Source organism: Apodemus sylvaticus, chromosome 17 (assembly GCF_947179515.1).
Source record: "Apodemus sylvaticus chromosome 17, mApoSyl1.1, whole genome shotgun sequence".
In the NCBI taxonomy this organism is placed as follows: Eukaryota; Metazoa; Chordata; class Mammalia; order Rodentia; family Muridae; genus Apodemus; species Apodemus sylvaticus.
The window spans coordinates 70,299,558-70,311,733 of record NC_067488.1 but is presented as its reverse complement, the minus strand read 5'-3'; the positions used below and the strand labels follow the sequence as shown (position 1 = coordinate 70,311,733).

Below are 12,176 nucleotides of genomic sequence, written 5' to 3'. Positions count from 1 at the left end.
AATTTCCCAATTATTTTGGATAGACTTTTTTTTTGGGGGGGAGGGGTTCTTTTTTTTGGATTTTTTATCTCATCATAGTTGTCCTATAAGTAACTATGGTTCAGAGCTGGCCTCCAACTCAGAGAGCTTCCTAGGTGTGTGCCACTATGCCCAGAAAAAAAAAATCTTATCTTATTAGTTTATATATATATGAACATATATATTCATATTCTCACTTCATAGAAGTCTGTGCATCACATGCAAGGCTGTGGAGACAGAGGAGGGCCTCCAATCCCCTGGAACTGGAGTGGCAGATGGTTGTGAGCTGCCATGTGAGTGTGCAGAATCAAACTCAGGGCGTGCTCTGCAAGGCACTGGACTCTCTGGCACCGTTCTTAACGGCTGAGCCATCTCTCAACCCCTTAGATAGGCTTTTACTGTACTTTAAGTACAGCTTCTGTTTCCTTTATGGAAGACCAGCACACAAAAGAACAGCAGTCAATTTCAAGCACTTTCTGAGATAGCTGCTCTTAAAGGAAAACAAAATAGCAAGACTGTTTCTAGGGTCAACTTTTCCTAAGGTCACACACTAAACAAACAAGTTGCTCATCCTTACTGGACAAGAAATATCACATTAGAAAGAATTCTTGTTCATCCCCTGGACACCTCGACACTGGGGTACCATAGAAACATGCAGATAGAATTCCCACAGGGAAAGGATCCTTTCCAGTGACTCCTCCAGGGAATAGTTTCCAGCCATCTGGGGGAACCCTTTAGAATTGGAACTAACGAACGAACAAACGAACACGAACACACACACACACACACATGTTTACCAATAGCAGAGATAAGTCACAAAACTGCTACATATCTGTATGAAAAACAAAGACTATTCTTGGGGCTGGAGAGATGGCTCAGTGGTTAAGAGTCCCGACTGCTCTTCCAAAGGTCCTGAGTTCAAATCCCAGCAACCACATGGTGGCTCACAACCATCTGTAATGAGATCTGACATACTCTTCTGGTGCATCTGAAGACAGTACAGTGTACTTAGATATAATAATAAATAAATCTTAAAAAAAAAAAGAAAAACAAAGACTATTCTTATGACAATGTAAAACTGTACTGGACTGTCTGTTTCCTTGATAGTTCTTACATTTCATTTTCAGCCCTCAATATGGAAGAGAGTACCAGGATCCAGTTTTCTCCCAAGCCTGTACCTCCACCTCAGGGATACTTAAGATAATGACAGTTATCTTGAAAAACTAAGTTCTTGGGGGCCCAGAAAAGACTGAGTTTCATTTATTATATTTATTATATATTTACTTTTTGCATCTGAGTGTCTGGAATAGCACTTTTAAAAGAGACAAACAGTATTAATAAATACAGATTAGTGACTAGCTAGATATAAGAAAAAAAAAAAAAACCCTCATAGACAAATCAAAGAAGTAATCCAAAACAGATACTTCTGAGAAATGTATTATTTTGTCTAACCACATCTCCACACTAGAAAGGGTATTCTTGCTTCACAGTCGTGTTTGTTCTAGATAAGGTTTTTACAGAAGGCGCCTCTGCCTACTCGGAAAGTACTTCCTTGGAGTTTGTGTAAGCTTTATCAAAAACACTGCTATGATCGCTCCACATTATATATCGCATCAGATCCTTGTCGAATGGTATCGTTTTGGCAGCAGAAAAGACTAACCATTTGAAGAAAGGGGGGGGAAACCTTAGCCCAGGGCACATAGTTGGGCAGAGTATGTTGTGAATACTACAACCCTAGAAGTTGGTTCACAAAGCTGTTTCTAATAAAGGCTCAAGCTCCATCGCCTTCAAAATGACCACTCCTCCTATCTCGGGCTTCCAAGGCCCGCTCCGCAGTTCCTCTTGACACCTTCCCCAAACGTTGGAAGCCTCGGGCTTCACCACACCCTATCCTTGCTAGACGTCGGCTGTCACACTAACAGACGTCCACGCGCTAACAAATCAGGGCTTGTGGCCTAACTGATCCGGTGGCTTCAAACCTCAGAAGTAACGTATCTTTAGCAAACATTACATCCCGTGCATCCACCTATGTCGCTCGGAAGGTCTGGCGCCTGCACTGAGCCCACAAGCTTCCACGACCCCAACTAATCCTGGCTCTCCCCGGGCCCTTCCCGTTTCTCGCGTGGGGCTCTGCGGGAGCACGGTTCGCTCTTGGGTTCCTGAAGATTGGGAGGCAGCCTTCGAGAACTCCACGCGACTCTGGGTCTGCACTCTGGGGCCCAGCGCCCCCCACGATTCCTCTCACTGGCCCACACCCCAGACTCGCGCGGTCTGCACGCACGCAGGCTCCAGGGGCGCGGTGCCGCGCTCCGAGCATCCCCGCCGCGGCCGCGGCCCCGGCTCCCCCGCCCCGGCTTCCGGCTCTCGGCCTCCGGCCCGCGGCGCCCCCGGCCATCCCCGGCCCCGCGCGGCAGCGCTCACCGCTCGAACAGCATCCTCACGGAGAAGATACCCGCTGCCAGCGGGAACACCGACAGCACGTGCTGGGCGCGCGGGTAGCCGTAGCCGGCGGCCGGGCCCTCTAGGTCCGCCCAGCTCACGTTCTGAGGCAGCCAGAAGCTCTCGCTCCACAGCCAGCCCCACAGGAGGCCCAGGGCTTCCGCTGCCGCAGTCGCCATCTTACGCGCGCCCGGCGGCCACTGCCGCCACAGCCTCCGAGGCAGCCAAGGCAAAAGGAACCCGCTGGGAGGCGGCCCCGGGGCGGGGCCCGGCCTACGGCCACCCTCTTCCGTACCGTGGTCCTCCCAGCCGCCCAGCCCGCCTCTCCCGCAGGCCTGGCTTCTTCCCCGCCCATCCCGCCTTCCCGCCCACTTCTCCGCCACAGCAGCCCCGGCCCCTCAGGTGCGGCTCAGCCTCGCCCCGCTTGCCCGGATCGTCTTGGCCACGCCCACCTGTCCTGGTCACGCCCCTCACCTGCAGCCAGGGCCACGCCCAGTTTCTTGCAGCAGGTTCGACATCACCATAGTCACACCCCTAACTTCAGGCTCCTTTCTCCCTTTTGGAAACATTCCTCCTAGTCCAGCAGATTCAAGTCCATTCTGGCTCCCGGCCTGGCTATACGGCCTGATCATCACTTACAGTCCCCGTGTCCCAGCCAGTCGGCTGTGCCGTTCTTTCTAGATGCTACTTCTTCTGTGTTCTACTTGTTCTTCTCCTTGATCTCCACCCCTCTCCTTGGCTTGAGGCCTTAAAAGTTACCTTCACTTTTTCTCAGAGAAAACACAAGGCTTTGAAATATCCTTAAATTAAAAGCCTGCAGTTCTAGCCTCCACTAAAATCCCACTTGGGGGTTTGAGACTGGAGGGTCAGGAGTTCAGGGTCATTCTCTGCAAGTTCAAGGCCAACATGAACTTCATGAGACCTCCCCTTCCCACCCCTACTCCCTTTTGAGTGTCTGTGGGAGGTAATTCCCACAGTTTCACAGCTGTAATCTCAGCACTGGGATGGCTGAGGGAGAGGATTGTCATGAGTTTAAGGCCAGTTTGCATACAGTATAGGACAAAAGGTTCCTCCTTTCCCCTCTCGGGGCAGAAGGGAATGGGGAAAAAAGCAACAAGGCAAAAGGAAAATAAATGACTGCTAGTTTTTAATGACACCTGTCATGTAGCAGTTTATGGAGGCATAAACTGAAGTCCAAAGAGGCAGAATAGCTTGCCCAAAGTCATATAAACAGCTGTAACTAGAAACTCCTTAGACTCCAGAACCCTGACTTCCTTATCCTACAAACCACCTCAACTTTAAATGCTCAAAGTGAACATTGAACTCTCGTAAGTCTACATAAACAAGGAAACGAACCAGAGACCAGGCCATTTTCAAAGGACTAAACTGTCCTTCAATTGCCAGAGAGCCTGGAACGCTGGTTAAAACCTGGCCACAAGGCTAATAGCCAGAAACTAACTAGGGACGGCAGTGATAGTGATCTCAATTTATGGTCTGAGGACAACAGATAAAGAAACTTCACAACTAGTAAGGTATGCTTAAAGTCTGAGGTGAGGGCCAGTCATGAAAGAGCTGCCCAGTGAGGACACTCAAAGTGTGCCTCACCTCGGAGCTTCTCCCCATGTGGAGAGTGTTCCGAGCTTTCTGGGCCCATCCAGAGATGCTCTGAACAGAACCCACAGCGTGGATTCAATTTACTTATCTTTTTTGGTGTTGCAGATTAAACCCTAGGCCTTGTGCAAGGGAAGCAACTCTCTACAGCTGAGCTATATCCTCAGCATCCCCACCCCCTTTCTTGTTTTGTTTTTTGAGACACGGTTTCTCTGTGTAGCCCTGGCTGTCCTGGAACTCACTCTGTAGACCAGGCTGGCCTCGAACTCGAAAATCCACCTGCCTCTGCCTCCCAAGTGGTAAGATTAAAGGTGTCCACCACCACTGCGGGACAGCATTTCTTATTTCTAACAAACTCATAAGTGACTTTGCAGCCTCCTGAACCCGTTGCTTGAAGCTATGTCCATTAAACCCAGCCTCGTTTGTGTGTGCTGTGTTTGTGTGCAAATTACACTTATTATATGGACGTTTTGCTTGTCTGTACATGTATTACAGATATGCCTGGTGCCTGAAGAGATTGAAAGAGGGCATCAGATCCCCTGGAACCGGAGCTACAGGGGCTTGTGAGCTGCCGTGTGGGTGCTGGGAATTAAACCTGTGTCCTCTTGCAAGAACAACAGGTGCTCTTAATCACTGAGCCAATTCTCCAGCCCCGGGTACCTTGTAAATTTTACAGACTTTGTAAAAAAGCATTAATTATTGGTCTTCTCGTTGCAACACCATCCCAGCTACTCTTCATGGATACCTTGAGGGAAGAACAGTCCAGCCTCGAGGATCACTGCACCCGTGGCTGTTACATAACAGCCCTGACACATGCTCCAAGGGTCCTTACTCTGGTCGCCATTGTTTCAAGAAGCTTGTATTGGCCTTGGAGAGCTCCCTTCTAAGCAAGATAACCCTCCGACTCCTAGATTGACTCTACTTACCTTGCAGCAGTTGTCAGCACAGGTGAGGGAGGAAACCATCTCTGCAGTGACCCAGGAAAAAGTCCCAAGTTGGTGGAACTCACAGCTTGCTGCCAGCAGCATATACAAGACTGAGGTCGGAATTATAATCTGACCAAAGTGCGCCACACTCTTCCTCAAGCTAGAAAGCAGGCTGCTTGTCCTTCTTTTGCATTAGCATGGGAGACTGCTCTCCTGTTTACTCCATCTCTAACTTACAACATTAAGCCCAAATAAAAACTTCCTATGAATGGCCTTTATCTCTTTATCCTGAAGAGAGCAGGCTGCACTAATGCCTACAAATTGAAAACCAAACCACCACCAAAAAAAAAAAAAACAAAACAAAAAACAAAAAACAAACAAAAACAAAAAACAAAGCTGGGTAGTGGTGGCGCACGCCTGTAATCCCAGCACTCTGAGAAGCAGAGGTAGGCGGATTTCTGAGTTCGAGGCCAGCCTGGTCTATAGGGTGAGTTCCAGGACAGCCAGGGCTATACAGAGAAACCCTGTCTCAAAAAAACCAAAATCCTCCCCCCACAAAAAAACCAGAAAACCAAACTGCAGCGCACCGACACATGGTCTTCATACAAAAGCGTGGAGACCACCAGGTGTGGTGGTGTGCCTTGTAATTTCAACACTGGCTGAACATCAGCTGGAGGCCAGTCTGGTCTTCATAATGAGTTCCAGGCCAGTCAAATAACGTGAGGAGACCCTGTCTCAAACAAACAAGCAAACAAACAAACAGATAAGATTCCAGAGAATCAGCAGGGTAAGGGTGATCATTAATTTCTCCAGCCTCATACTTCTGCCACTTGTGTTATTTTTGTGAAGAGGTGTTCATATGTTGACAATTATAAAACCTATTGAATTCATGCCTTTATTCCTAGCACTCAGGAAATGGAGGTAGATGGATGTCTGTGATTTCAAGGTCAGCCTGGTCTACATAATGAGTTCTAGACCAGCCACAGTTCACATGGTGAGACACCCCCGTCTCAATAAATAAGTATTTTTTGGAGATGCTTTATATTCTAGAGTACCAACGATTAAGATTTAATATGCAGAGATTCGGGGAGATGGCTTGGCTTGGCAGATAGAATACTTGTCCCTGAGGAACTGGGGTTCCTGGTGCCCACATGGTGCCTCACAAGCACTCCTAACTCCAGTTCCAGAGAGTCAGATGCCCTCTTCTGACCTCTGGGACATGATGTACTCACGTGGTACACACATAGGCAGGTAGTCAAAATATTTATACACATAAATAAATAAATCTAAAAATAAAAGATTTAATGTGCAAATATTTAAGATTTGATTCTTTATATAAAAACCCATCTGATTAGTATGCAAATTTGTTCTCTTCTTTAATAAATGGTAAGATTGAATGTCTACCAAAGAGCTGTTTTAAAATAAACATTCTGCGCTGGGGAGGTGGTTCAGTGGAGCACTTGCTGCTTCTTGGGAGGACCCAAGTTCAATTCCCAGACCCACATGGCAGATCGCAAGCATCTGTAATTCCAGCTGCAGGTAATCAACAATGCTTCTGGCCTTCATGGTCACCTGCCACACACGTGGTGCACGGATACACATACAGGCAAAATACTCATTCACATAAAGATAAACATTTATACAAAAATGAATTACCTTATGATTTACAATCAGTAAATGTTTTATTTGTATACCTCCTTTATATGCCTATCTATTTGAAGTCACATAATAGCTTATTGGGAGAAGAGAGCTCTTGAGTGGAATGTCAAAAGCCCTGAGCTACAGCAGATTGCAGGAAGTCAAGAACGGAGCCAGAACTATCTAGAAGATGGGAGATGGGAAGCTGAGACTGTGGGTGAGAAGCTATGAGGAACAGAGGTGAGAACTGCAGTGTTATAACCTTTGGGTGACAGAAGAGTTTAAGAACTGGGCATTGTGGCTCGCACCATTAATCCCAGCACTCAGGAGGCAGAGGCAGGAAGATCTCTGTGAGTTCAAGGCCAGCCCAGTCTACAGAGCCAGTTCTAGGACATCAAGGGCTACACAGAGAAACCCTGTCTCAGGGAGCTGAGGGGAGAGACTAGAAAGAAGATGCTGGATGATCTCATGAATAGATTGCCCCAAAGCACCCTTCTCTCCAAAGAAATCCAATTGTAGCAAACTAAATAAAATTTCTAAGAGTTTTTTAGGCAGGGTCTCTCTAGAGTCCAGGCTGGCCTTGCACTTCCGGCCACGCATTAGCCTCAGCCTCCCACATGCTGAGTTTGTAGGCCTGCCACCACTCCAACTGTTTTTTAGTCCTTATTTAAGTGTCTATCTGTGGATTTCAGCAGAGGGTGTCTTCTAGAGCTGCCATTCAGATGACTGTGAGCCACCATGAGGATGCTAGGGAGCAAACCTAGGTCCTTCGGAAGAACAGCACTACTCTAAATCCTCTCCATCTGTTTGAGATCGGGTCTCACTTTGTGGCTTAGACTGGCTTCCAACTCTGTAATCCTCCTGCCTCAGAGGCCTCCTGAGTCCTGAGATTACAAGCATGGACCACCACCATATTTGATTTCCAGGCTATTATTAAAACCACAAACCAACGGCATCAGGAAACACTTGGGAGAAGTTGATGCTACAGAAGAAATCAACCAAACATGCTCACACCCAGAGTGACGAGCACACGTCTTCAGCACAGATGGCTGGAAATCCTGTTTCGTGTGTCAGGCACAATCGTTAAGGTGAATTAGTAAACGCTGAGTACAGTAAACAGTAGAAACCGCCACTGGAATTTGAATTGGTAAAACAAACAGTTCATTTTGAACGAACGCACTAATTCTCTTGCCAAATTACTTGCAATTTTCCAGAAAAAAAAAATTGTCTCCTTCAGGGTAGATGAAAACTGCACAATTCGGTTCAACATTGCCATCTAGTGGTGCAACAAATTCACAGCACTTTCCCCCTAAAAACTGCTCAATAGAAGCAGGTTCTGAGAGACCCTAACTGTGTAAAGAGACGTGGGAAAAGAGCAGTGTGGACACTTGGAATGTAAATTAAAAGCTTTATTGAGTAAAAATGTTTTAGGCTAAACAAGACCATAAGGAAACTGATCATTTTACATCTCTAAAACAGAGCTAAAGCTCTACAAACGCAAAAAGGCCTCTCTACCTTAAACCGCCCCCCCCCCCCACATAATTTGGGATATCAGTCACATACAAGAAATGCACTCATTTATAATGTCCTAAAGTCTTAATACCAGAGAAAACCGCCTGTGGTCCTCAGGGTTTGCCAGCCTGACAGAGAATCACCTGGATGCAGAACTCTCAGCTGAGGAACTGTCTCTAGCCAATGAATCCGTAGACCTTGTCTGCTTTTATTGTGAGTAGGGCCACCCCTGGCCAGGTGGCCCTGGGTGGTGTAAGAAAGCCAGCTGAGTAAGCCACAGAGACGAAGCTGTCGAGCAGTGTTCCTACGCAGTCTGCTTCCCTTGACTGTGACCTGTGGCCCGTGAGTGGAAGTGAACCCTCCTCAAGTTGCTTCTGCTCAGTGTTTTATCACAACAACGAATCAAAGGAGGACACGGCCTAAGACGACAGACCTAAAACTGATTCAACGCAACCCTGGAAATATCAACTTGCATAAAAATCAATACATTTCAGAGCTGGCGAGTTCTAACAAGATTTGTCTCACCCCTGAGGCTCCGGAGTTCTAATCTCAGGTTATTTTACTTGGAGCATGGTGAACCGTGATCCAAAAGGTCTTATACAACAAACACTGCAGCTCCTAGTCAAGTGTGAGGAGCCTCCAGAATAGAGGGCAACCGGCCAGAGTGCAGATAGACACACTGGCACACGCTTATCTGGGTACAATGTCTGTCTCTCCGAACACAGAAGTATATAGGTTGGCTCTTTGTCTCAGAGGTGTTTGTAAGGTTGGCTGTATTTTTTTAAACTTGTTTATTATTGTTGACGATGGGCATGTGTACCACAGGGAACGTTTGTCAGAGGAGAACTTTGTGCAGCTTCTCGCCTTTATGTAGGCTCTGGGGATTGAGCTCAGCTGCTCAGGTTTTTGTAACCAGCACCTTTCCCTGGGTGAGCCCTCTCACTTGGCCGAAGGTTGCCGTTTCCTGACTGAGTGATTAGAAATGCAGGGCAGTAGGAGGAAAGGCAGTAAGTGTCCCGTGTCTACCAGAGGAAGAAAATGCACTTAAAGAGCTTGAAAGACTAAATATTTGATTTCAGCAGTTGAGTACTAATAGCTAGCTACACTGTGCCCTTTATATAAAGTGCCTCTGGTCATGAGGTGGGCTCCTAGATGTGCTCTGTGTATCTCTAACTCCTCAACAGTCTTTGTAGTGTGAAAATGTGCCTCTAAATACCCAGCCACTTTAATATTGATTTTTGGGAAAGCAGTGGATGATGGGGTGCAGCGGAGAGAGATCCCTGCTCAGCCCTTCCCCGCTAAAAGGAGGGTTTCTTTTGTTTGTTTGGGTTTGTTGTTGTTGTTCTGTTTTGTTTTGAGGCAAGGTTTCTCTGTGTAGCCCTGGCTGTCCTGGAACTCACTCAGTAGACCAGGCTGGCCTCGAACTCAGAGACCTGCCTGCTTTCCAAGTACTGGGATTAAAGGTGTGTACCACCACACCAGACTTAAGGTGGTTGTTTTGGCGATGCATTTAGAAATGGTTTGGGGTTTTTGTTTGGTTTTGTGTCTTTTGTTTTGCTTGTTTTTGTTCTGGTTTGCTAGCGGGATTTCATTTCCAGAGTTGCTGCCACATAGATGACCCTGGGCGCCAGGCTGCCTGATTCTGCGCACCACTTGATAAAAGGGCAGGGAGTTGCTAAGGGGAACTAAGCCCGGTGCCACAGCGGCCGGTCATTCTTCATCCTCATCCTCGTCATAGTACCGGTTTCTCTTTATCTGTTCCTCCACAGACAGCTCTCGGACCACTTCCCCCTCCCAGAACCCGACATCTTGGGATTTTTGATTCTGGGTAGTGAGTTCTTTAGTAGCTGTGGTGTCTACAAAGCCAGCCCAACCCGGAGACTTGGGCTCTAACGGAGACTGCTGTGCGGGGACATGGCTGTCATCTTCAGCGGGGTCTGCGTCGCCGTTCTCGATAAAACTCTCCCTCTCCAGCTGCAAAGACCGTCTGTCCTTGCTCCCCGGCGCTTCCTGCGGGCCGTCCTCGCTCTGCCGGCGTGACTTTGCCACATTCTCTCTCTCCGCAGAGGGGCTGGCATCTTCCGCTTGTTTCCTTTCCGCCGAGGCCATCCCTCCTCCAAACTCCTCTCTCTGCTCCGACTCGCTCCAACCCTTCCTGAGAGACGGCGCCGAGGTCTTGGGGCTCTTGATGGACGAGGTTCGAAAGGACGCTGCCACGGTGAACGGGCGGCTCCGCTCCTTCAGTGACGAAGAGCGCCTCAGCTTCTTCAGGTCCAGATCGACGTCCTCGGGAGCCTCCGCCTTGCAGCCCTCATCCTCCGGAGGCCACTTGGGCTTCGACACCTTGAGCCCTTCCTCCAGGGCACTTCCGGAACCGCCCAGCTCGGCGGGCGGAGGCCAGGCAATCCTCAGCTTCTTGGTCTCCGCCGGCTTATCCTCCCTCTCCCTCTGAGACGTGGCCTTGGCTTCCATGCTGGCGGCCAGCACGCCGACCTTAGCGATGGGGGCATCTTCCACCCCTGGGCTGTGGGGGGCCTCCCCTGCGTTAGGAGGCTGGGCTGGTCGCCCCAAAGTCTCCTCACTTTCACTTTTGCTTGCCCACAGATCCTTATGGGGCCTGTGCCCAAAGCCTTCGTCATAGTTGCCTTTGGACTTGAAGAGTTGATTGAAGTGAGGCTTGCAATAGATTCTTCCATGCAAGGATGCGTATGTTCCTAGACTATCACCAAAAGAGAAAACACCAAGTCAGTGACCGTCCTGTATGCTCTCAGTTATGGCTTCTATCTGCGAGCACAGGCCTTTTCTGAAGATGATGAGAAACCTCCTTCCTCTTTGGAGGGTGGATACGACAGGGTTTCTCTGTGTAGCCCTGGCTGTCCTGGAACTCACTCTGTAGATCAGGCTGCCCGAACTCAGAAATCCACCTGCCTCTGCCTCCCAAGTGCTGGGATTACAGACGTGCGCTATCACTGCCCGGCTTTCATGGCTTTTTTTTTTTTTTTTTTTGAAAGATATTTTAAAATAGCTTTAAAAGCACATAAATGGCCTATCATAATGTCTTACCCTCTTTTAAGACTTTTTTTGTTTTAATGTTTTTCAAGGGAGGGCCTAAACCCACTATGGAACCCAGGCTGGCCTTGAACTTGAGATCCCCCTGCCTCAGTCCCCTGGGTGCTAAGATCACAGGTGTGCAGCGCCACGATTAGATTACCTTTACACAACACATGATCATTCCCCAGAGTAAACCTTCACCGGTCCCGCTCCTCAATGACATGTAATTTCTTGTTTTCAAGTGATTTCATTCTCTTCAGTCAAAATGTTTAAAATTACTTTTCCTGTATAGTCTGTCTCGACCCTGCGGCTCCCAACACTCGTACACTTCCTCAGCATTTATCACCTGTAAGTCATATCTTTTTCTTCCTAGTTTATCACCTGTGCTGATTTTAAAATCACAACACTGTAAGAATGGCTGCACATATTTGGTACTTAGTGTCTTCTCCTGACTGGGTAGAGGCAAGCCATGCTGACAGGAGAAGGGGCAGGAGATAATGCTTTATTCAGTTTAATTTTTTTTTAATTCACTGATAGAATTACTAGGTTGCCCTAGCTGGCCTTGAACTTACTATGCAGGACAGGAGACGTGAAGTCACAGAGATCCACCTGCCCCTGCCTCTTGAGTGTTGGAACTAAAGGTGTATGCCACTGAGCCTGGTCTACTATATAATAGCTTGTAAAGGATCATAACAGGGACGGCAGAGATGGCTTAGTGGTTAAGGCACTGGTTGCTCTTCCAGAGGACCCGGGTTTGATTCCCAGCACCCAGAAGACAACTCACAACTGTCTGTAACTCCAGTTCCAGAGGATCTGGTGCTTTCTTTTTAGCCTTTGCAGACACATGTGCAGGCAAAACACCTATATATATATTTTTAAAACTTAAATTACTTTATAAAAGTAATCAGTGCTGTAATATAAAGTAATATAAAGTATAAATTACTTTATATAAGTAATCAGCACTCAGCGCTGATGCCTTGG

General features: G+C 47.7%; 2 protein-coding genes across 3 annotated transcripts in view; both read right to left on the bottom strand.

Annotated features, from left to right (window-relative positions):
* Cers5 (ceramide synthase 5) overlaps nucleotides 1-2,757 on the bottom strand; it is a 40,596-nt gene extending 37,839 nt beyond the window's left edge. The window contains 1 exon segment of the mRNA XM_052160179.1: nucleotides 2,440-2,757. Coding sequence (XP_052016139.1) covers nucleotides 2,440-2,636 — 197 coding nt within the window. The 5' untranslated portion in view covers nucleotides 2,637-2,757.
* A 5,269-nt stretch (nucleotides 2,758-8,026) lies between these two features.
* Lima1 (LIM domain and actin binding 1) overlaps nucleotides 8,027-12,176 on the bottom strand; it is a 98,880-nt gene continuing 94,730 nt past the window's right edge. For both annotated transcript variants that reach the window (XM_052160168.1, XM_052160169.1), the window contains exon 11: nucleotides 8,027-10,863. In XM_052160168.1, the coding sequence (XP_052016128.1) occupies nucleotides 9,855-10,863 (1,009 nt within the window). In that variant the 3' untranslated portion in view covers nucleotides 8,027-9,854. The remainder of the gene's footprint in view (nucleotides 10,864-12,176) is intronic.